The sequence below is a fragment of the Aulonocara sp. 'chitande type north' Nkhata Bay genome, linkage group LG1, assembly GCF_057382095.1.
Source record: "Aulonocara sp. 'chitande type north' Nkhata Bay isolate Kocher_YH1m ecotype deep benthic linkage group LG1, A_spYH_male_GT1.1, whole genome shotgun sequence".
Classification (NCBI taxonomy): domain Eukaryota; kingdom Metazoa; phylum Chordata; class Actinopteri; order Cichliformes; family Cichlidae; genus Aulonocara; species Aulonocara sp. 'chitande type north' Nkhata Bay.
Genome location: NC_141344.1, coordinates 6775195 through 6801215, shown reverse-complemented (window position 1 = coordinate 6801215; position 26021 = coordinate 6775195). Strand labels below are relative to the sequence as shown.

Here is a 26021-nt window from a genome sequence, read left to right as displayed (position 1 = left end):
CGAATTGTTGAATTAATCTGCAATGCAAGGATGAAAATTACCAGCGAAGTGCAGAGAAAACGCCATGATGAAGTTACGGGAATGCTTTATCGAAGCTTACTGATGCAGTGTTCTGTGGAAATGATTCAATCTGTAATGGATGATGCGTATATCGAAAAAGAAAGGGAGGAACTGGGAGGAGAGAAGGGGTTGGCAGTGAGGTAAGAGCGCTGTGGTCCATGGATGGGAGGAGCATCATAACATTGCTTACGGGACGCAGAGCTGCGTCTCGGAACCGGACTGGGAAACCAGAACCAGTCGGCTTGGGGAAATTTTGAGTAAAAAAACAAAAAACAAAACCCGGATGTGGGGAAGCAGAGCGTACTGTAGTTCTACGCTTAAGCCGTCATATATAACACTAGCGTAAGTTACGTATTTAAATGTGATGTAGCCGATAGGCACTGACTGGACAGGCGGTGAAGAGAGGTCGCTGACGGACTGTGCGCACTGCTGAGTGGACAGCAGGGTTTCTTGCTGTATATTTAAGCTTGGACGGGCTCCTGACAGCAGGTTCGCACTTCTTCTGCAGTGCAGCTCGTCATCACCATCATAACCAGATGCCCTCCGCCGGACCGGACCCGTTCAGTTTCATGCCGTCCAACCTGACCGGAGCTTGAGCCGAAGGATGCAGGTTAAAAACCAGATCTGCACAGAGCGGAGCAGCAACGACGACCCGGAGCAAGATGACAATCAGAAGAAGACTTCGTGTTTTTCCAACATTAAGATATTCCTGGTGTCGGAATGTGCTCTCATGTTGGCACAGGGCACCGTGGGCGCCTATCTGGTGAGTTTGGGGGACACAGTGTTGGTCTGAAGGAACGTCATGTTTCTCAGGTAACATGGGGTTAACGCAGCGCCCTTCAGACCGGCGCGGGCAGACAGTGAAAAAACGCTGCGCTGCTTCGGGTGCTCAGCTGCTGCGTTTAATAGCCATATTATTTTGATCACATTACTAAAATTACATCCTCCAGGAGCCACTGACTGATGACTTGCTGCGTATTATCCATCAGGCCTATGCGCCATCTGCATGTCACAAAGCGCGTCACAGCGGCAGTAGACTCTACGATATATGGAAAATTTTACTTGCTCATATGGATGGTCTGTTAGAGAGCAGCTTACGAAACACTGGTCAGGAGGTCCATACTGCTACACGCTCTGCACCCATATGTCTCAATAATGCAGGAGGCCTTTGACACCGGAGGATATAGGCCTAGGAGATGACGTGATCTCCACAACACAGGAGACAGCAGCTTTTTTTCTCCCCCTCATTAACCAGACTGCATTTCCTGTGACAGCTTGATCAGAGTTATAAGCTGTTACTGCACTGTTATGATTAGATGTATGTCAACATAAGAGATCAAGTTTATGTTGCAAGAGCACGGGAGAAAAATGTGTTTCTGACTCAATAAATAAAGATTTCATCAGCCATCGCTAATGCAGGAGTGAAATGAATGACAAAGCCTTGAACTCAGCATTTAGAATAACTGTCAGCACTGGTTTTGGCTCAGCCACTTACTGGAAATCAGTTTTTTTTGTTTTGTTTTTTAAGAACAAATACGCTATTGTAATCAGCATTATTTTATTTATTTTTATCAAAGCCAATTCCTTGATAAATGTCAGCACAGTCTTGATACCATAAATAACTTTGTAACAGGAAGGGAATGGAAGTTATTTTTAATGAGCTTAGGAAGACAGGATCTTTTTTACCTGTCTGCTAAACACACTCTGAAAGGTGCAGATAATTAGAAGCACTTCTTTGATATTAGTCAAAACAGCAAGGTTAATTTAAAAATGGTGAGTTCAAACATTTCATTAGAGCCAACTTTTTGGTTTAGCTTTTGTCCTTGAAGCCTGTTGTGGAGCTTTCTCTTTTAAACATCCCAAACCAAAGATGCACCTTTAGCAAATATCTGCAAATAAAAGCATCACAGAACCAACATCTCTCCTGTCCTATGAAATAGTTTGCTATCACTATTTAATACTGTTTTATTGATTCACAGTGGGCTGCTAAATGTACTACAACAGACTTGTCTCAACCTTGTCATCCAAATCTTGGAATGTTATTGAATGGAATTGTTTAATAAGTTGAGCATTCGGTGAATTTAAACAAATCTGAATAATAATCAGATGCATATGGTAGAAGATCTTGTTACTTAGTTTGCCACAGTTGAAATACATCAGTGTTTGACTCAGATCTTTTCATGTTAGTAGTCAGACAGCGACTGTACACTTTTTATGGAAGGGTGACTGTTTTCTAGCCTTCTCCAAGGACAACACCAGTACAGCATGACTAGGCTGAGGTCTTGGTACATGGATCCATCAGCAGATATATGATCCAGTTTTTGACTCTGCAGTGGAGCTCTGTGTGACAGGATAAACAATACAGCACAGGATGAAAAGCCGTTATGCATAATTCACCTGAGCTCACTTCTGTTGTGGGAATGAACATGATTCATTCGCTTTTTTTATTCGGACCTGCTCTGGGCTTATTCTTTAGTTTTGCTGTGGATGAAGGATTACTAAAATAACTTCTAGCTAGCTGTCTACCTTCAGTCTTGTAGATGATCCAATACATTTGATGCAAGGAGCCACTTTAACACTTAGGCACCTTGAACACAGCTGGCACATGTTTGTGTCCATTTAATTAGAACAGCTACGTGAAGCTTCTTGCCTTGAGCCACACATATGCACATATTCCCTTTTCCCAGGTTTGTATCAGGTTAAGCCTTGGGGACCTTCTTGGCAGCTATATAGCAGGAGGATGGAGATAGGCACATTTGCAGCTTGTGTGTTATCAACAGGTTGATATGAGCTCTAAGGTAGTGACAGATGGCTGATAGCACCTGAAGCTAAATACTCGTATTATTGTAAACAGATTTAAAATGGAAAATATATAAACTTTATACTCCCATAACTTTAATTGCAGCAATTTATAGCACAGAAACTAAACTCAAGTATATAAACTCACTTTAAACGAGTTGCTGTGATACCATTGGCTGCTAGTTGTAGCACTTGTCCTTCATCTCTCTTCCTTTTCTCTCTTTTTCTGCCAGGTAAGTGTTCTGACCACTCTGGAGAGACGCTTCAACCTCCAGAGTGCAGATGTGGGTGTCATTGCCAGCAGCTTTGAAATCGGCAACCTGGCCCTCATCCTCTTTGTCAGCTACTTTGGCGCCAAGGCTCACCGGCCCCGGCTGATTGGCTGCGGTGGCATTGTCATGGCGTTGGGGGCCTTGCTGTCAGCCCTGCCAGAGTTCCTGACTCATCAGTATGAGTACGAGGCCGGTGACTCGTGGCATGCCGAGGATGGCAGGGATGTCTGCTCCAACATCTCCAGGTCAGAGAACAGAGACTCTGGGTTTAAATGCGGTAATCGAGCCAACACCAACATGATGTACCTTCTGCTCATCGGAGCCCAGGTCCTGCTGGGCATCGGGGCAACACCTGTTCAGCCCTTAGGAGTGTCCTACATTGATGACCATGTCCACAGAAAAGACTCCTCACTGTATATAGGTGAGTCAATGCAGAGGTAAAACACAGAACATGACTATCAAGTGTGTATTTTTTTATAGCTATAATTTTTATTCAGTACATGAACAATGTAACTGTGGATTCTCAGGCTAATTACTGCTAGTGGCCAGATGAAGAGCTCTTTTCACTGATGCTTTGATCACAAACACCACCTCTCAGCTTCAAGCAGTCTGCTTTTTGTCCTCAGACCTCTCAAGGTGTTTTCATGCATCTCGCTTGTTGTTGTTTTTTGTTTTGCTTTTCATACCATGTTTCTAATGCTTGATGTGAACAAAGATTGATGCTCCCAGCCGGTATCTGCTGTACATGCAAAAGTTTCACGTGACAGACTCATTGCATAGTTGCATTAAAAAAATGTGTACAAGCTCATTTGCAATCCAAGGGTGTCAAATGCTGACATTTTTATCAGAGTCAGTGGCATCTCACAGATATACATGGTGTCCTTTGGCACCTTGGCACGAAGCATCTGAGTTATGCAATAGTAAGACGGGGCTGTCACTCCAAATTTTTGTTGAACTGTTTTAACCCAAACCGCATTATTTTCCTCAACTGAACCAAGTCATATTTGTGCCTAAACCTCAATAGCGAGGCAAGGAAAATAAGGCCACACACGAGGTTTCAAAGAGGACATGAACCTCCTCTTCAATGACAAACTTGCAGCTTAATGGTGGATGGGATAAAAAATGGATGCAGCCAGCGTGAAGTCTCCCACAGGTTTTGGACTCTGCATTTTCATGCCTCAGTGTTAGTGATTTGGCTTCTACCATGCTGTTTTATTTTTAAGCCAGAATTTAATCAGTGTAGTTGGATGAAATGCTGACTTATAAAATTAACAATAACAACATTGTTTGGCAAACAGTATCGTTACAGTGTATAAAGAAAATACTAGAATTTCACTCACCAGAATAGATGGACAAACTTGGATGGGCTGTTCCACACAGTAAACCATATAATATAGTTCCATTAAAAATGCCAATAGTACAAACACAGTGGAGAGATCTAGTTCAGTGACTCAACTTTGCAGAGGAGAGGGCTGGCAGACAAGATTCAGCTGCCTGTGTCAGGACAGCTGTCAGTCAAAACAGACACACCCCTAACTCCAGTATCCTAACGAATGAGGAACAAAAAAATTCATGCCCTGAGTCCAGTACCATTTCCTTCTACCAGTCTGTAAACATATTTTTAATGCTATTAGTTAGGCATTTTAACATTAGCGTCTATGGGGACTAATTCAAGTGGCTATAAGAAGAACTGCAGATTTCGGCACTTTTTTTTTTTTTTTTTGCCCTGAGGGTTTTTGCTTGGTCTTAATCTGCTGTTATCCCTTGAGTCACGTAATGTGGACTGTGTAGCACTTTACAACAAGGCATTTATCTCACAGCATCCAAAATTGCTATGGCTCCAAAGAACAACGCCAAAGGAGACCTTGTACGCAGTTCCGTGACACTGGCACGATTTGATTTTCTGAGATGAGAATGCTGCTAGTAAATTTCATTAATTAAATGCTCAGTAATGGTACATTGCACTGTTGCTAAGTGTGAATTGGGCATTTGCAAAAATAGATGAGGAATATTGATTTTTTTTAGATTAAATTCTGGGTCTGATGTTGCCCTCTTTCATATCTGCAGGGGTTCTTTGGCAAAGCACGCGTTCCCAACTTTAGTAAGCATTTGAAGGTCAGCAGCAAAAGGCTGTGGTTTTAGTTACAGCAGCAACCGAGAGGTCGAAATAACCCTGTGTGCCAAAGTTGCCAAGGCAACAGTTCAAAGGCAGTGACTGAAGCTATGTGCCATCCGTGTGACCTGCTAGCAGCAGAGCTCTATCTGGGCAGATGGAGAGAAAGAGAACTTAAGAAACATACATATCACTTGCTACAAAATTTAGAAATATATATGTAAAGGGCAATTTTGGTGTTTTTTTCCCCCCAGTTTTTTTCCTCTGTTTAGAGCCCACAGTCAAGTTTAATACAACTTTTATTTTGAAAGCTATGTCTTTTCATAATCTGGAGTCAAAACCATGCCACAGACACCTTTAAGCTGGTCGGAGTAAGCTGGTCAGCTTTCCACTCTTGTGGGTAACAGGGGCCCTTATAATCATATCAGAGAGATTCAGCAGGCACATGCCACCTAACTGGACTCTCAGCATCTTTTTATGTAGTAAGTTTAAATTGCTTCCATCAACGCTGAGGTTCTATCGCTAGACAGATCTGTCCTGTTATTAGCTGTGGTTGTTTGCTGATATAGTGATGGCATTAGGGTTGTTAACCTGTATATTAATGTATGCACATATTGCATAGGTACATTTAACATTTTGTTAAATGTATGTGATATACCTGGTGTCTGCAAGCAAGACTCCCCCTTGGTGATATTCAAACTACTCTGCTTAAATAGGTAGGTGGGCAAAACTGCCAATGTAGTGTATATAGCCATCATACGTGGGGGCTATCCAGGCATTTAAATTATTTTCTTATATTGATCTTAATCACTTTCCTCATGTACAAATTAGAGCTCTTATAGGTTAACCACACTTCATTTCAGGAACCTGTAACAACAGTAGGTAAATATAATAGCTAGTATTTAAAAATACAAGTTATTATCAGTTGATATCAGTTAATATATGTTGTTATCGTTTTATATTTGGCATTAGTGTATCAAGAAGTATTGAAAAATTACAACTTTTTTCAGCTAGATGTGGTGTTTAGTCTGATGCAGGCATCACCAACACATTAAAGCTTTGTGATTCAATAAGGCAAAGCCGGCGGCATATGGGTTTGTTGCTTTAATGGAAACAAAGGTACTGAGAAATAAACATATGCTGTTCAGTTTTCATTTCCCTGAAGCTACAGTAGTTGCTCCTCCTCACAAGCTCCTTGGTTTGTTGCATTTTTTTTCTGCTTACATCTCAGCACAGACCTCTTTGCAGGGTGAGTAGGCCTGCGGATTCTGTGCCTGCTTTGATCTGCACAGTCTCTGCCAGCAGACCTCGGTGTAGGGGAGGGAGGTAAGGATGGACAGAGGGTGGAGGAAAGGAAGAGAGAACGCAGCATCAAGTAATCCACCCTTGAGTTACCCTCCTGCTTGGTCAGAGGCCTATTCATACCAGATACCTGATGTTTTTCAGTGTAAATGTAATTTATTAGCCAGATAATATCCCACTATGAACACATGATCCATGTGAACAATCACAGTCATATTTAACATCTGTGAAATATTGTAATACCCCCTGTAAAGAAACTATAGCAATTACCAAACATTTTAGATACATTATATGTATTAACTGGACAGCACAAATCAGTATTGTCTCACAATGCTTCATGGTTACTATTCTTGTTTATTTAAATTTCTTTTAATTTGACAAAATGATGAATTTGCACACATTCATATTAAAGACGAACAAAAATGCTGTTAGCCCAATACTAATGCCAACATAATAACATTTTGATGTTTAACAGGGCTGATATAATAAACACCACCTTAGTTTATCATGTTATATGGCTAACATTTACTAATTAGCGTTAAACACAAAGGACAGCAATGGCTGGCAATGATCCAAAGTATTTCATCTGTTGATGGCACAGTTCATGGTGAAAGAAATTGTTGAGACATTTGGTCAAAACCACAAATGTCTGCCTCAGGGTGTTGCTAGAGAAAACGTCAAGAGGTTACTAAAGCCATTCATAATCATCGTTTTTATTATAACCATTTCTTGCAATCAATCCAGTCATGACTAAGTGCCAAAACTGGTCCAATTTGCTAGCTCAGACTTTGGACGTCACGCTAAACTCATTGATTTGTGAAATCTATGGCTTGACTTTTTCACTGTCATCTTTGCAAATTTTGAAAGACAATAAACTGGATAAGTGACTTTACATTGTAGTGGTTTACAGATTTACAAAACAAGTTTGAGCTTCCTGGTTTGATTCCAGGAGATAAAAATCCCTTGGGCATCAGGAAAGGCATCTAGTCTAAAAATCTGCCAATTGAAATATGCGGAGGTACCTGCTGTGGCGACCCCTTCTAACTGAAGGAGCAGCCAACAATAGGTTTAGACAATAAACTAAAGGCACCCAATTTTTTTGGCTTTAAGCTTTACTGTATGTTTTAAGTCTGCAATTTCTAAAAGTGAAACAGAAAATTCTATTGGAAATACACCATTGAATTTTGATGCCACCAACGGTCCCCCTCTTTGGAAATATCTCGATCGTTAGATGAGAGCTATGGCTAAATATCATTTTTGGAAAATAACGGATAATAATTAGTCCCGAGATATAATGAAAAATGCATTATTATTATTGTTTATTTTATTGGTTGCTTACAGAAAGCATTTGAATTACTGCTAATTTGGACATCACTTGGCATAGCAGTGGTTTAAGCTTAGATTTCTCCTGAATGGGGTTAGCTCTAATAAATTGCACTGCAGACTAAAATTGAGCCTGATTTGGTATGAAGTCTACTTTTATGTGCCCCAGCCTTTTCTCTTTCATAACATCCCCCAAGCTTCTTCCTTTGACACTTACAGATAGTACTCTTATATTAGTCTTTTCTATCCACCACCCCCTCTCTGTTCTGTCTCTGTTCTCGATTTTTTGACAATCCAGGCATGTTGATTGCCATGGTTACCTCCTACAATGTGACTGCTGTTGTGTTATTGGTATTTACACAGTACGTATGTGTTCTGTGCTCCTTTGTATTTCCTTCTTCTAGTCTCAGGGCGGTGGTGTTGTTTGACAAGACTGACGTGTGAAGGCACATTTAGACTGTAAGAAAACCTCCTGAATAATGCAGTGTGACAGAGAAGCGGTTAGGTGTAGTTTAGCAAACATCTAACCAAATGATTAAATATTAAAGCGGCAGCTCTCCACAGGCTTGCTAACAAAGCAGAGGATTGAAGGAGAGGCTGCTCTTTTGTGGCCACATCTTCACCCTAAATAGATCAATACTGCCTGGAAGAGAAGGGCACGAAAGAATACTCAAGTGTAATGCAGGAAACATTAAACACTTGTCATAGGATATATCTGCTCCATGTGCCTGTTCTTCTTCAAATGTTATGTGACCTTTCTCTTGTGTGTGTCTTGTACTTCACTCTGTTTGTTTTCCTCTATGAGTGTGCCTGTCCTAATCATTGTGAGCAACAGTTCAGGCAGCAGGCAGCTAAAAAAAATCAGAGACTGCTGCTAACTGTTCAGTTAGTTGCCCATCAGACCACAATGATCAGACCATCAAATCATTGTGCTTTCTGGCAGTTTATGGGGGGGGGGGATGGCGGCAATGCAGCCATGATGACCTGCAGTAGTAGAGTGAGATCTGTGTGATGAAAAGTGTTTCTGTGAGGCAGCACTCTGGCACTAGCAATGCTTTGAACTAAGTGCCAAAGCCTGCGTGCCAACATTAGCACAATGTATAATGTTTGGAGTTGTTGCCGTCATGATCTATGATGGCTGAAGGAAAAAAGAACAGATATGGCTGATGGGAAAGTTTGACTAACAGTGAGGCAAATGAAATGCCAATCACATGGCAGTGCTTTATTATAAAATAGATTAGGATTCATCTTGTGGTACCCATGAATATCTGTATCCATCCAGCAGTTGTTAAGATTGATTTGGCTGTAAAAATTTGCTCTTTTCTGCCGGCACTGCTTTCAGTGCACCACCATCGCTGGTAACACTTCATAGCAGTTTAGCCATTAATTATCATACAGACGTATTGGTGAGCTTACAACTCACTGAAGCTGTTGTATATGCATAATATTTTGCGTGCGTGTGTGCGTACTATAGCTATAACTCACATTAAAGTCTTGAACTGTATTAGAGAAGCTTTTCATGATTCACAGGTCAGTATAATCCTCATTTATCTTTTACTGGGCCTTAGTGCAGCATTTTTGCTCCCTTCCTTCTTCCTATGAGCCAACTTTCTTCTGATCATAAGATCTGAAAAGCTAAAGTTTTGAAAAGTTGGACAGAACTGTGCGCGTACGATTGTCTTATTAAGTATAACCCTTACCACTGACATCACACTGAGCCAAGAGTAGAAAAAGAGCAGAGCCACAAGGAATCTGAAACAGTCTGAAGAGTTTTTGTCTCACAGCGATCTTTGTATATACACGGGCCTTTTTATCTGAAACTTTGACCATGTTTAAAATAGTTATCCGCCACTGTTACAGAATAAATGTGATAAAGCACAAAATATATTCCCTTCAATGTCAAACTATTATTTAAAGTTTGGATGTGTGTGGGCAGCTGTGAAAGATTCCTCAAAAAAGGAGAAAATGGCTTCTTTCAGAAAGACCAGCCTGCTGCTCAGCGCTGTGGACTGTGAGTCCAAGCCAGATTGTAATTGTATAATTGATTGCTGTCAGCTGCTTGACAGATACCCCATGTGAAGGCAGCTAACCCTCCTATCAATTGTATCCACCACAGAGGGTCTTAGAGTAAAGCAGCTATTCAGTTAGAAGCCTTCATGCTGTGTGCATTTTTTAACAAGTATGTAGCATCAAATCGCTTCTGCACTACATCTTAACACGATGCAGTAAATGTTTCTGCGTCCATAATGAAATCTTTAAAAAAAAACACTGTGAGTTACAAAGCTAGCCAAAGACCCTCCTGCTTTATTTAGTTTCTATGCATTCGCATTTTATTTTTCAAGTTAAAATTCAATGCTATGACCATTATTACTCATTTTAGGCCACAGTAGAAGGATGGAGTTAGCTTACCACTTTAGATCCACACTGAAATACTGTATCTCTGAAGACTTACTATGAAGTTTTGTACAAACGTTCCCAGAGAAAAAATATTCTACTGATTTTGGTGATCCTCTGACTTTTTTGAGTCATGCCATTTGTGAGTTTTAATAAAATGTCTGAGCAAAATTCGGATTTGGAGCATTTATTCATCTGGACCTCAGGATAAATTGTGATAATCCCGTACTTTAGCCAGCACACTTAGGTCAAAATGTTACTTTGTGCAGCATTGTGGTTTATGACTCAATTGTTCTACAACTCACTACATTATCATCAGTCCCAGCTGTAGGTTTGTACAACTGAACTAGTATTATCCACATAACAGGACGGTATATATAAGATGATCATAGTGACCTTGATACTACTATTTTGTGAACTAACCATTTAAGTACTTGGCTGTTGATTGTAAGCCCTCAGCGCACTTGATCCATGATGATCATCATGGATTTCTTAACATCAGGTCAAGAGAAGATTGCAAATATTCAGACAAACCAACAATCTTGATTACGCTTTCTGAATATCAAGCGAATGTACAAGCAACTCAGAGTAAGCTGGACTACAGGAATATTACAAGCATGCAGCAGAGAATTGCATTGGTTGTATTGGTGACAAAAATACAACAAATTACAGCACATTGCTTTAAAGCACCGTACAGAACAATAAATGAAAGTACAGTAAAAGAGCAGCCTAGGAGGAGCATGGAGTCCAGTTCTATAGCTGCAGGGTCAGCTTCTCTTATCTTAGCCTCTATTCATCGCTTTAATGTGTGTAATGAAGCAGTGTGAGGCTGCAAGTTTAGAGTCCACTGCAGCAAAAATGTTTTTATTCCACTGGAGTTATTACTCCTCCACTGTAGGACAGCAGAGGAAGGGAATGGGCGCTGACTCAGCACACACTGTCCGCTCAGATCGGCACAGGTTGTTTTATATGAGCACCTTTTAAGAGCACCTTGGCCAAGATACAAAGTGCCAGTGATTGAACTGTGCCATAATGTGAGCCTGAGTGTGAAATTATTCATGCGCTGGCAGTGTGACCAGGTAGAAGAGCCTTGTCTAACACAGTATGACCTTGCATCTGCTGCATTCATTACTGCTAGGCACAAAAGGCACAATATGGAGCTAGACCTACCATGAGGTTGAGTATAATTTTTTATCACTTTTTTCTTTGTTTTTTGCACAAGGGTTACAGGATTAAAAAAGAACTATAATCTGTATTTACTTACATTACTGTCCCCCCAAAAAGCTACATATCTATATTTAAATCGGTTTAGTACTGCTTTTACTGCTGCTTCCATCTACATGCATGATTTTAAATGTATCAGCTACTTGTGCCATATGTTGTCATATCCATGGTTACGTGCTTATTGATCAATCTCACCCCAGTAGATTGCAGTTTTTTAATGTAACTGATCACTGACTAAATTACACAAATAACAAAATGTGAAAAATAAAAAGGACTGATATGGCGTGTGTCAAAATAATATGGAGATCTGGACTCGATTGTCTGGTGAAAACCTAAACTGTGGCAAATATGAAACCTGCTCTGTTTAAGAATTGTGATACTTTTAAGGCTGTTATAGTCCACTTAAGGCTATTATATCTGTGTGTAATGGATTCAATTCATTTTAAACATCAAAATTCTACACATAATATCCCATGATGACAATGTAAATAGAGTTTGCTTGAAATTCTTGCAAATTTCTTTAAAAAAATAAAACTCTAGAGTCCATCTGTGGTAAATATAGTTGATTAATATGTGTTGGAAAGGCACACAGTTGTCTGTATAAGGTCCCATAGTTAACAGTGCATGTGGTTGTTTTTAAAGAACAACTGAAAGAAAAACGTACCTAATTTGGTATATGTATACAATATAGTTATACTAATTGAATAATTTACTATTAATTCTAATATTTATCTCAACATTTTAAACACAAACCTGTGTTCAGTGGTGCCATATTGCAGACTTGTGATAAATGAAAATGGTACCTCTTGCTGAGTATTCATGGTCTCCACTAAGGAGGTTGTTGTTCTGCAAAAGCTTGACTTAAGTGGAGTGCCTCTATTGCCAGGATGGTCATCTTCATTTATGTGACACAAAGTTACAGCTCTATGTAAAATAAATAAGTGTACTGTAGATAATACATTGACATTCTGTTAGTATTGGCCATCAGGTTTGTATTACCTTTAGCTTCACGTCTAGCTCATCTCAGCAGGTGGTGTTCAGAAGGAAGGAACAACAGCTTTACGTCAAACAATAGAAGTAAATTAAGGTTGTCACCATAGGACACTGTAGCCAGTGTAAATTAGAAGGGACTGAGACATTTTAGTGTAAGGTTATATTTATTATTTGTGTGGGCTATATTTGGAAAGGAATCCCTGACAAATATTCTGTTTTAAGTGTATGAAAACACTATAATATATATACATATATTAGTATGATTGCTCTCAAAGAGCCCCACTTTATAGTGGCGACAGTCTTCCTGTACCTCACTTTCCGCTCCCGTTCCAAAGCTATCAGTGCTTTGATGCTTGCAGGTACACTGCAGATACTAAGAGCATCTTCCATCCCTCTACAATTACTGCAAAGTCAATAAGTCATGAAAGATTTACATTCCATCTATAATGAGCAATCAGAACTTATACCAATCCTGTGAAAGTTAATCTACTGTATGTCAGAAGAATAATTATTTTTAAGAGCGTAGTTAAAAATGTGTGCACATCATCAATATCTGCGGAGGAACATAAGTCTGGCAACTGCTGATTTTTCTAGTAGTTCACATATTGCATTGCAGCAACTCAGTGTAAATTACAAGGGGGAAAAACCATGTCGGATCAGCTGGTTTAAGATTGGGTTTGAAACATGAATTGTGCAATGCTGCTCTACTAGTCTAAAAGTACAAAATAAATTGCAATATATATGCATATATTTGTTATATAAATGTAAAATCCCACAAATGATTCCACATAAAGATCATTTAGTCTTTCTGTAGTAAAGTCCACTTGCTATCGGATGTGAGTCAAATAAATAACATGGGAATAGAGCAGATGACTAAACAGTAGTGAATGATATACTGTAAGGTAAAGGTTGCTATGTTTATTATTGCTTCAGTACTACTCCTCATTCTTTCACTGGGTTTTCAGTCATGTCTCCATGGATATGGTCTCGGAAGTACCAACTGTTGAGTTCAGACAGCAGACTGGCATCACACATCTCTGTCTTCATGCTTATTGCTGCTATTGTCATCAGCACTTTCACTTTGACGACCACTCTCCGGCTCTTTGTCTCATGTAACTGGAAACACTGAGGTTTTTGTACCCACACTAGTTTTCAAAGTATTGAGCGTTGGTGTACTGTAGATCAGATTGGCAGGGGCCCAATATTTTCTGCTGGTTCACTGCCATGTTTGTGTGTGTTTGCCAGCCTCACTACATCACATACATTATAGATTAATTGCCCTTTGTGTGTCTGTGATTGGAACCCAGAGGAAGGCAGAAGAGGATATCGGAGGTCATTATTTGGTTGCTTGTTGAGCTGGCCCTGCTCTTACCCCTGACCTCCTCTATTACCTGACTTAAGCCCCGGCGGTATCAATGGCTCTGGTCAAATAAAAATAGCACACAGGGAAAGTTAGAGCTGGCAAGACTGACTCCTCGCTAGAATCAGTAAGCACACGATATCCTGTCTCTCTTCATAAACAATTATGCAAAGATAAAAACAAAATTTATATTTGAAATTGTCTTTTTGACATTAGTGGGCAGGGAGACATTTGATTTTCTTTGAAACAGTGCCAAAAGTTTCAAGAATGATTGAACTGTTTTACAAATGGAGCTGAACAACACCACAAGGGGAAAAAAAGTGAAATTACAGTGTGTAAAAGTGTCGTAGAAAAAGTAAATTGAGTTAAAAGAAGGCCTCAGATCCTAGTATTGTACCTCTTAAAACTGAAGCTGTGTTTGCATACCTTTGCACAATTCTCTGAAATCGGCTTTGTGAACTCTCATTTCTTATAAAATTCAGTTCAATTATTTATATAGTGCCAAATCACAGCAACAGTAACCTCCAGGTGCTTTATTTATAATGAAATTCCTTCACTGCAAGATGTTTGTGGTTTTTCAAGGGTGTTCTCTTGAGATTCAGATTTGGGCCTTTGTTTTGGTAGATTTGTTACTGCACTTGGCGTCATTATCCTGGCTCGGCCTGGTTCAGGCTAGTTCAGACTCATGGCTTCACCGTTAAGAAATCTCCAGAATTCAGATTAATCAGTGATTGCATTTAATCACCAAGCTGTCTTTGTTCTGCAACAAGCATACTGCTTTTGTAGCCATTTGACTGGTCTGTGCAGAGCACATAATTCCAGAGAGCCCAGTCCTTACCTTGATGTCCAACGCTGGCAAACTAGTTTCCAAACTATGGACAGAACAGACTTTCTTTAGTATGCCTGCTACGTGGGTTAAATTTGTGCTCTTTCTGATTACAGGTGCATGCACTTTAATGACAACAGTTGCAAGACTTTTTGCAGGTCCCGTGAGGAAAGTTTGATGTAGTATCTTGCCAGACTAATAAGCATCCACAACCTTTACTCTGAAGGCCTGAATTTACATCTTAGCATGACGATAACATTATACACTTCATAAGCAAAGGAAATACCAGACCCTAGTTTGATCTGGAACCTCTGATCCCAATCTTATAGACTTGAAACTGTAATAAATGCTTTCTTATTTTCTTGTGATTGATCTATATTTTTTATTATTTGCACTTATACCTCTAAATATGAGCCTATAATACTACTCTGTTCTCACAAACAATAACTGGTGATGTCCAGAGGAGTAATCATTAAATCGCCTACAGAGAAATTGACTGGCCCTCTCATCCTGTCAGGAGTGAGCAGCGCTTCCTCTGCTTTGGGATCCATTATTAGCAGTCAGGCTACTGGAACTCACTCCTATTGTTCCACTTACCACCAGCATGGGTAACAGATTAAGTGCCACACACACAGACACACACAAACAGTCCAGCACAGTGTGATGCTTTATAGAGAGCTCTCAGCCTCTGTGCCAAAAGCGGGCCGCTTTTTACATTCAGGGGAATGTCAATCAGAAAGTGCATCAGTCACTCCCCACTGCTCTTACAGTAAGAACCCATTTCCTGCTTGATTATTTATGATGCTGCTGGATAATCTAGCCTTGGATCAATTACACTGTGCAACCTATGGGCTGCATATTACAGTGATGGTGAATAAATCTGTCGCTGGAAGACTTCGGATGAAATTATAAAATCTCTTGGCATGGATTTCATACTTAATCTTTAATCTTTAAACAACATACCTTTGATTCCTAATCACAAAGTGCAATTAACAAGTATACTTTATAATAGGAAGCATCATATCTAATAGAATAGAAGGTGCTGGTAATAAACAGCTTGATGCAAGGCTGCCCTCTGCTGAACAATGAAGTGAAATGCATGTGTCCTCTTGGCTTGGGTCATTTTATGGTGCAAACACTGAAATGTGTTGGTGTTTTTTGTTTTTTGGGGTTTTGCTGCATACTGTCATTTTCTGACAGACTTGTTGTTCTATACCTTTGTTTTGTCTTGCAGGTATCCTATTTTCAACTTTAGTGTTCGGCCCAGCTTGTGGCTTCATCTTAGGATCTGTCTGTACCAAAGTTTATGTTGATGCTGTTTTCATTGATACCAGTAAGTTGGGAAATAAATGGTTAAAAATATTGCAAAATTATACCACACTGAAACAGAGGTAATTTTATTGTGACCTCTACTAGTACACCAATACTCATCCTTCCCTCTATGACTGCTGTGAATTTTCTTACCCTCCAACCAAGGTAAGCTGGACATCACCCCAGATGACCCTCGCTGGATCGGGGCGTGGTGGGGCGGCTTCCTCCTGTGTGGTGCCTTACTCTTCCTGTCCGCCCTCTTCATGTTCGGTTTCCCCCAGGCGCTGGATGAGCAGGACATGGACAGTGGAGCTGAGAGTGAGCAGGCCATGCTGCCTTCTTCCCTGAGCCTGGAGTTCCAGGGCTCTAAACCCAATGGAGCCATTCATGGCTTTGATATAAACAGCGGACTCTCAGTCTGTCAGCATCTGAGAGGTGAGGAAGTCAAGAGAAGAGTGGAGGGGGTTTAATAAGTGACAAGATTGTTTAATGGAATATTTAAATTCATACGCATGCTTCTGCTCTTTTCTCTCAATCCTTCTTCATCCTTTCTACTTTTTACTTAATTTTCTTCTCCTTTGACCCAGTGATCCCCCGGGTTACCAGGCACCTTCTCTCCAATCCAGTGTTCAGCTGCATCACGCTGGCAGCCTGCATGGAGATCGCTGTGGTTGCTGGCTTTGCTGCCTTTCTGGGCAAATACTTAGAGCAGCAATTCAACCTTACAACATCCTCAGCTAATCAGCTGCTAGGTAGGCAGTAGGGATGGATATTGATAAGAATTTATTGATACCAGGGCCATTATCGGTTCTGCTTACAGCTCACATTCGTAGATTCCATCACAATTTCTTGTGTGGGAGAAAGAGTACACCCAAGAGGTTTTAAGCATCAACACAGCTACATAATTATCACTGAGTGGGAACACATTGTAAAGCAGAGGAAAAAGGCTTGTAAAGCTGTGCTGCCAAGAGTTTGACTTTATTGTTTTGCAATAGGCTGATGTCAGAAAACCTTGCCAGGATTGATGAGCGGGGTAAACTGAGAATTTTAAATAACTTTTTAATATCTCTTTAAACAAAACTCAGGACTAGTAACATAACCAAAAGTAAAAATGTGTCGTAACTAAAGATAATAATATGGTGGATTTATGCTTCGAAAACTGGAAAACAATAGATAACTAAAGTGTTAAAATAAGTGAAGTAAAAGTAGAAAGTAGCATAAGACAATAACACTTAACTCCATTAAAACTGTATTGAAATAAAGTACTTAAATGAAGATATTCATTTACATTCTCTCATCTCAATGATATTGGGCTCTGTAGCATTAACAGTACTCTAGCAAAATACTTACCATCATGGTTACCATGGTGAGGCAGGTTTCCTTTCTCTCCTAGAGGGGTCCCACTCTTATCTCAATAAAAGGAAATTATTTATGGTTTTTTTTACTGTCAAATCATGAGGAATGTTGCTCTATAAATATAGAATTTACTTGTTTTTCCCTCTCCAGGTATGACGGCCATCCCCTGTGCCTGTCTGGGAATCTTCCTCGGGGGACTCCTGGTTAAGAAATTGAACCTGTCAGCTCTGGGTGCTGTCCGCATGGCCATGCTGGTCAACCTGGTGTCCACTGCCTGCTATGTCTCTTTTCTCTTCCTAGGCTGTGACACTGGACCTGTCGCTGGGGTCACAGTGGCCTACGGCAATGAGTAAGAGTGATGACTTACTGATGTGAATGAAGAGTCTTTCCAGGAACTTTTAGTTCTGTATAGTACTTTTCCCCACAGGGATATACTGTAGGTCCATGCAAACAAAAAATTAAACAAATCCCAGAATTAAAAAAATCCTTCAGAAAAATTGCATTAGATTTTCAAATTGTACATATGCAGCATTATCCCTAACGTGACCTTTGACTTCCTCTATAGGACGTTGCAGTCTTGGCAGCAGCCTGAGTCAGCATGCATTAGTAACTGTAACTGTTACACTGCATCGGTGAGCCCTGTCTGTGGCTCCAATGGAGTCACCTACCTCTCAGCCTGTTTCGCTGGCTGTACCAAACCAGTGAGTTGGGACATTACTGCTGATAATCATTGCTCCCCGGTGCCTGAAGGGCTCACAATAAATATAAATACTGCAGATTTACTTGATATATCATTATTACATTATCACCTCATTTCTTTTTGTTTGTCAGAACCTGACCAACTGTGCGTGTATACCCAGCAACAGCGAAGAAGCAGTGGCTTTACCAGGAAAGTGTCCCAGCCCAGGCTGTCAGCAAGCCTTCCTCACCTTCCTGTGTGTTATATGTGTGTGCAGCATGATTGGAGCTATGGCCCAGACACCCTCTGTCATCATCCTTATCAGGTATGAGCACGTCCCCCCCCCACTTGCTATTCATCAACTGCTCACAAGAGGGAGCTGGCGACATTTCAAAATACCGGTGGTTCTTCAATGGAAAGGATTGATTTATCAAGCTGACAGTGATACGGACAAATACAGACACACGCAAGTGTATATTAACTCATATATAATGACAAATAACACTAAAGGCATTATATGCACATTGTGTGTTTGTGTGTGTGTGTGTGTGTGTGTATACATCAAGCTTGTAATCTAGATAGGTAAGATAGAGAGATATGTACAAAATAATGTAATTTAAAACTCAATAGGTCTACCAATTAAAACAGTTTTCCACCACAGTACTTAAAGGGTTGAAGTATTCTCTTAATTTTCAGAACTGTCAGTCCAGAGCTTAAATCCTACGCCCTTGGTGTTCTGTTCCTGCTTCTAAGATTAATAGGTAAGAAACACTTCACTACTATTGGCACTCTGTATTGTGTTTGTGCAACAGCTGTTGGTCTGTAGTTTTACTCTGTGACTTAAACGTCAGGGCAATTTTTCACCTTGCTTGAAATGAACTTCATCAGTCTGTCTGCCTGGATACATTAGGAACATGAACTCAAACTGGTGTTCTTCTTGACCTTGTGACCTGCTGTCTCTCCGCAATCCCCACCTGCTCCAGGCTTCATCCCTCCCCCTCTGATCTTCGGCATGGGCATCGACTCCACCTGTCTGTTCTGGAGCTCCGTCTGCGGCGAGAAGGGAGCCTGCATGCTGTACGACAATGTGGCCTACAGGCATTTGTATGTCAGCATCGCCATCGTTCTCAAGTCATCAGCTTTCCTCCTGTACACCACCACATGGCAGTGTCTGAGAAAGAACTACAGGAAATACATCAAAAACAACGAGGGGTACCTCACGCCAACCGAACTCTTCGCCTCCAACGTGACTCTGGACAATTTGGGAAAAGATATCACGCAGAACCCAACCAACAGGACAAAATTCATATACAACCTGGAGGACCGTGAGACATGTGACAACATGGAGTCTGTTTTATAGTGCTGGTCTGCACTGGGGCTGCAAACCGGAGCCATTAATGTGCAACAGACCTGAAGCGTGATGTTTCTGAGTTCAGAGAAATGTCCTCAGTAAAGTTCCAGTCTTCTTATCATCCAAAACATGACACATATTGAAAAAGAGAAGATTCCCCAAATTTGCCACGCCCACGTTTTTGTCAGCTGAAATTAAGCTGGCTTTAAGAAAATTGCTTTTACTTTTTCTTTGCAGAGTTGGAATAGAAAGTGACGAGGAAAGAGGGGAAAAATCACATGCAATAGATTACTGCTGACGAAAGTTTAGTTCAAAGTTTTGGATTTACTATACCAGAGTTTATGAAATGGTTTATTTTCCTTTAGTATTTCTCAGGTATGGTATATCAGAAAATGCAAAAAGGGTGACAGTAATCAATTTTCAGTCCATCTGCAGTGCATCTGGGGATCCCTACAGGAGACTTCTTAACACATTTGTTGTAAAGCCTTTATTAGGTTTCGACTCCATCCAAAACCAGTTATCAAGCCCTTTTCACTGCAGTCATTTTGATATTGAGCATGCACAATACCAGAGCCTCTGCCCATGTATACGTATGGAACAGAGCCACTATTGTTGTGATTAATCACATCCGTGTTTACCCTGCAATAACATTTCAGTGTGGCTGCTATGAAAAGGGCCCATTTCAAAGCCAGTATACAATTACTGTACGTTTCTTCAACCTTAACCCCCGGCAGTGACTCAAACAGACATACAACAAGCAATGAAAAAGGAATCAAATGGTTCAAAAGGTGCAGAAGTTTACAGCAATATAGAAAACTGATTTATTTATTTAGCTCCTGCCACCAATTATTGCAGGTCACATTTTCCACAAAACATGGATTATCCCACTTTGAAATGGTTAAAATGTGGAAGAGGTTTCTAACATTTTTCAGAGAATTAAGAAACAAATTCTTTCATCATAGCTTTCAGTGTTTACTTTAGTCGAGAAAGTTGTTGGAAATATGTGAAGTTTTGGCACTGATACTCGACCAAAGTCTGAGATTATATTTTAGTTTCGGAGCCACAAAACGTTTCAGTTTTTTGTTTTTTTTACTTGACATTCATGAAAATTAGATGCAGCTTCTGACAGGTAATCAGAATAAAAGCTTAACTGTTAAAGTTTAAATAATAGCCTGACTCAAAGGAACAGAGTAAGATGGCTTTTTCATTAATGTTTAGACGAGATGCACATGATCAGATTCAGTAAATGAACCTGTAACCTTTCCTAAATCACTGATTCAACAATGCTCATGCCAACTGCAAACAGATGCAGAATAAGAGTTTGTAATGTAATTTCACTCTTGGGGACATCGTTTACAGCATTGATGCATGAAATACAAAGCAACAAATATAACAAGCAGGAGACACTGCAAATAAGACACTCCAGGTACATTATTTAGGAGGGCCATAGCAGGTGGCAGCTGTGGGGAAGGAAGCTTTTACCAAGAGCACCAGTATGACTAGTGAGCTCACACTGGGTGAAAGTGAGAGTGTGAAGGCCTTTATGTGGAATACCAAGTCATTGTATTGAGACTGTTGATTGTAGTGGCTAGCTGTCAACAGACACAGCATAGCATGACGCACAGTGTCCAGCCAGAATGAGTTCATTAAAAAGCATGCTGGTAATGCATGCACATAAAAATAAAATATGTTCAGAATGATGTCACTATATTGCACAGACTCTGTGGTTTGTTGGCCATTGTAATGGTTAAATATACATTTAACTCGAATGGCCTCCAAATTCTATTTTTGACCATGGAACAGCTTTATAATGCATACTGCATTGTGATGATGACTTTTTTTCTTCTTCTTTTAAATCAAACCTCAGCTGTCACAATCACTCACACTGAAGTGATTGTCTACATGCAGATACAATACAGCTTTTTGTTAAAGAATTCAGCTGGATTCAGATTTTTGACATATCCACTTTATATATAGTGTTTTTCTTCTGGCTTACTCTGTAAGTATTTAATATGTTTTGCATCAAAAATCCAGAGAGCAATCATCACAATACGTTTCATTTTTAAAATGCATATACCCTTTGAGGCTTTGGGAAATACGCTTTTGGGAAATTCTTTTCCTAGCCAGAGTTAGAAAGACAGGGTTGATAATACTCTGGCCAGCTGTACAGTAAGTACAAAGGTAGAGCTAGCTGTCAGTTAGCTTGGCTTTTTTATAAAACTGAGTACCAGGCTCAGTCCAAACATCGAAACAATCAGTCTATTCAAGTCATCTTATTATACTAACATGTTAGACCTACATTGTCTTTGTATACTTTGTATACAGAAACTGAAATGTCAAAATTGGGGTTTATTTTCTCAGGTTTGGGCCTGGAAATCAACCAAAAAAATGCCCATGAAATTAGAACTTGTTAGTTTTATGCCTTAGTTGTTGCATATATGAAACAAAAATGTTAATAGGTTATCTTTAAAGGTGCTGGTCAGTAGATTATGTCATCATAGCCCAGTTAGCTGCTCTGCTTTATCTGTTTGTGCTAAATTAAGCTAACTACTGGTTATAGATTCACATAAGAAAATCTGTATGTTTAGCTTGTTTCCCAAAATTTCAAACTGTTCCTTTAAGCTAGCTTTGAAAAGGTTCACAAATTCTTTTTGCCACCACCAGTGTCTCAAGAGTCATTTATTAAGAGTAAATACATGCACATTACTTGTAGGTCTACAGCATTTTAAGTTTCATATGCAATGAACCAAAAGAACAAGATTTAAACTCTACATATAAACTCTACACTAATAAATACTTTTATTTTGGATGCGCATTACTTGTAGGTCTGCAATATATTGAGTTTCATAAATAATTAACCAAAAGAATGAGATTTAAACTCTACATTGATGCTGCTATAGCTTCAAAAATCCTAAAATCACAGTGGGAAAATAAAACAACAGATCAGTGCTTTATGAACCTATGTTGACCACAGAGACACGCTAAACCACATCACATCATTGTCTTTGTGGATTTTCTTAGAATAGACTATAAACAAGTTGAGATTTTTTTTTATATATAGTGAGAGAACTTTTCGGCACTGATTAGTCAGTGCCTGTTTTCAAGCTCAAAATCTAACGACGATGGAAATATTGGCTCCAAACGGGATATTTGGGATAATGCTGAGCTGTACAAATAATTCAAAAGAAACAGGGTGGGGCACCTTCTGGCCACCATCTCCTCGTCAGCAATCCCAAACAGGTGGCGCTGTCTTTGATATTTATAGCACCCCAGTGTGTCTAGTGTTGACTCCTCTGTACATAATAGTGCCATAAAAGTGCCGAAGTGACACCATAGAAGTGTTCTGTGACGTCCTGCAGAGAACTTTGTCTGAACACGCTGGAGCTCAAAGCAGATCCTCCGGTTGTATGTAGCCTTTTTGTGATATCCCTCAACTTACTTTCACCACATCATCCTAAAGTGTCCCAAAAATATATTGCCTATAGAATATTGTACATTGGTCTAGAAAACAGTAACACTTAGGATGTAATAACTGTTAATATGTAGAAGTTTTCTACTAGTGAAGGTATTGTCGAATTTAGATTGAATTCTCTTTCCATCAGTGACAAAGCTGATACTGTTGCTTTGGTACAATTGAAAACAATACTTTGCTTGAACGTATTGTTTTTATTACTGTGGCACCGATGTTGAGCTGTAGTCTGAATTTGTACAGTAGATGAGGCTGACTGTAGAAGATCAGCCAAACTTCACTGATAGCGGTCCTGCAACTGTGCCTGGATGCGAAGCTCTACTCTAAGACTTTATGATCGGAGCTCATGTTGTGCCATATCAACCTGTGCACTGTAACATTCAACACTTGCAAAGAAGAAAACAACATATTTTAGGTCTGTCCGACAAGTGCAAGGGCAGCAGCATTTGCTTGACCTTGCATTGACCTGTGGCAACAGGACTGTTTTCTTTTAGCACCTCAATGTGCTCAAGACGTTTTGCCTTGTGATGGAAAATAACTTTAAAGCTTAAATGTTTTTTTTCATCCTATTATTTTCATTCATCTCTTTTGATGGCCTTGCCGTGTGGTAACAACAGTTTGACTTTTATAAAGGACTTTTAGTGGCAGGAGTATTGACCTATGAAGAGTTCACTACCAAAATATGACATCTGCAAAGAAAAATTATTATTATCTATGGTGGTTAAAGACACATTTCGCCAACAATAAATAGGTTTCCTGTTTAAAAAAAAAGAAGATATAATTTGTTTAAAATTTTTGTTGCTATTATGTATTTTGGAATTTTTTTTTTGACATTTTGGAAGACAACTCTTCATATACGGATTGATAATCCTTTGTTTTGAGCCTTTAGGCAGCATGTTGCCTTTGATTTGAGAGAAACATTATGCTAACAGTGACGGCTTTAAAATGACATGTCTGCTTATGCTGTTGGTGGTAGTCAAAATGAGAATTGTAGGATTCTTTGTAAGGGACCTTTGCAAAAGAAAAGGGTAATGAAATAAGAATATATCACCTATATTTTCAAAGATTTTTTAGATATGCTCTGTTGCTTCTTGGTATTTGTTTTCAATTTTTTTCTGATAAATTTATATTTAAAAGCTTTAGTTCTGTATATTTCTTGGAAATTACATGATTGTATGTTTATTGTAAATACATTAAATATACTATTTTTGTTTGTAATACGAACTTGTCTGATGAGTTAGCAAAGGATTATTAATTAATAACACTTACAGCTAATTTAGAATCAACAATTGCCTAGCATGAATGTTTTCGGACTGTATGAGGAAACACTGGCAGGCACAGGGAGAGCATGCAAACTCCACACATAAGGGCTACAGAACGGTATGAGCTGTTAACTTTCTTATTCAGTGTGAGAGTGGTGGTGCACCAGCATGCCGCCACTTAATCCAGCCAGAGATATTGCACTTATTAAAAGATGCCTTGACTGAGAATTCACTACAGCAATGCTAGCAGCTCTTTTAGACTTCAAGGTTTTCTTTAAGATGTCAACCCTGCAGAAATGGTGTCTTTATTTTAAGCACAAATAATGATCTTCTGTGCAGACATTCCATAAGTAGAATTTTTTTCTTTTTTGTTATTTGAAAGAAAAGAAAAGAAACGTCTGAAGGCATATTTTCCCCACTGGCTGATGGAAACGTTGTATTCTTCAGGTCATGTGGTCTTTGAACAGATATTGTTCAGGGGTGAACTGATAAAAGAAAACTTCATGGAAATACATCTAATAGTTGTTGAGGAATTCCTTTTGAACAAAAGCAGTGGTAGATTTATCCATGTGTAAACTAAATATGGTTACTGAAACAGAAAGAGCCACATTGCTATGATGCTACAGCAGTGGTCTAAAGATTGAGCATTGTTGTGGTGCTGGTTTCCAGCCTGGCCCATGATAAATCTAATTTATCATATTATGATTAAAAACATAGAAGTGATTTTTTTTTTAGCACTGTTAATTGGATGAAAAATAAGCAATGCTCTATAAACATGCAGCCTGTGAAGAGAACACGTTTGTATTGTTTAAATGTCACAAATAGAATGTTGCTAAAGGCAGCACTAGATAATGATGCAGCATACAAGATATGTATTTTTTTATTCACTCTTCTCACACGCAGACAAAATGATGTAGTTTGTTACATTGCATGTAACGCTATTCTTGTGATAAAGGGCTATTCACTCGGTCAGTGCTTGATCAGCCAGGGTTAAAGGTTACATTTTCTTTTCCCATCTAAATGCACTGACGGAAGAAGATAAATCCTGACATCAGTTTAATCGAAATGTGCTGGTGCTTTGCCATGATCTAATTTCCTTTCATCCAAGCCCTCTGGTTATCCACAGGCATCTCGCCGCGCTACAGCAGCCAGTGGAGATAATAGCCGGGGTTATGGATTGACCGGTGAATCATCTTGTACTGCTGCTGTGAGCGAGCCAGGTACGTGTTCGGGGCCAGGTTGCTGCGTTGCTTTTATGCGAGAGCCTGGGCTGAGAGCTCTCCTGTTTCTCGAGTGCAGACGAGGTCTCGCCAGGGCCACGGTGCAGTGAAATGGAAAGCATGCCATTCCCTGTTCCGCTTGATGCCGTGTGACTGTGAGAGGTTGTGTCATGTTCCTTGGCTATTGACTCAATGACTTGGGACTTCACGACAAAAGCCTGAACCCGTGCGGGCTCTCTGCGTGCTGACAGAGAAATGTGTCTTCCACTTGTCTTCACATTGACCTGCGGACTCTGCAAGACTGACGTGTCCACGTCCCCAAAGTCTCACCTCCTGAACCTAAAAAATAACCTTTCCACGACCTCGCCTGTCTCTCATGCTCTGTTAGCCTTGGGTCTGGCTGCCATCGAAACAATTCAGTGAACTGGTGTTTTTTTCCCTGATACAGCTATGGATTACCTGTCTGCGGCAGCTTCCGCTACATGGATGACATGGTTGAGAATTCACCCTTATGTGAATCATATTATTCTCTGTCACAGTGGGTTGAAAAGTCAAAGCACAGAGTAAGCATAAGCCATTAGCTGGTACTCAAATGACAGCACACAGAGCCAGACCTTCAAGGCTGCCTCTGCCCTGGGGTTCATCCAAGAGACAAAAATCACCATATGTCCTTCGTTTGTTGGAAGAATTAGGAGATGTGGGCTTGC

General features: G+C 39.8%; 1 protein-coding gene across 1 annotated transcript; it reads left to right on the top strand.

Annotated features, from left to right (window-relative positions):
- The first annotated feature begins 225 nt into the window (after positions 1–225).
- LOC147338596 (solute carrier organic anion transporter family member 3A1-like) lies at positions 226–24056 on the top strand. Its single transcript, XM_086308902.1, has 10 exons — positions 226–823; positions 3093–3552; positions 15901–15999; positions 16143–16412; positions 16565–16729; positions 17484–17682; positions 17899–18034; positions 18165–18337; positions 18709–18773; positions 18996–24056. The coding sequence occupies exons 1-10, from the start codon at positions 665–667 to the stop codon at positions 19370–19372; spliced, it is 2103 nt and encodes a 700-aa protein (XP_086165028.1). The 5' UTR covers positions 226–664; the 3' UTR covers positions 19373–24056.
- The last annotated feature ends 1965 nt before the right edge of the window (positions 24057–26021 follow it).

Excerpts from the sequence above, each read along its gene's own strand:
- LOC147338596 (XM_086308902.1), top strand. The coding sequence starts at position 665 with ATGCAGGTTAAAAACCAGATCTGCACAGAGCGGAGCAGCAACGACGAC. Across the intron at positions 16,000-16,142 it reads TGCTGTTTTCATTGATACCA|GTAAGCTGGACATCACCCCA; the intron begins GTAAGTTGGGAA and ends CCTCCAACCAAG. Across the intron at positions 18,035-18,164 it reads TCGCTGGCTGTACCAAACCA|AACCTGACCAACTGTGCGTG; the intron begins GTGAGTTGGGAC and ends TTTGTTTGTCAG.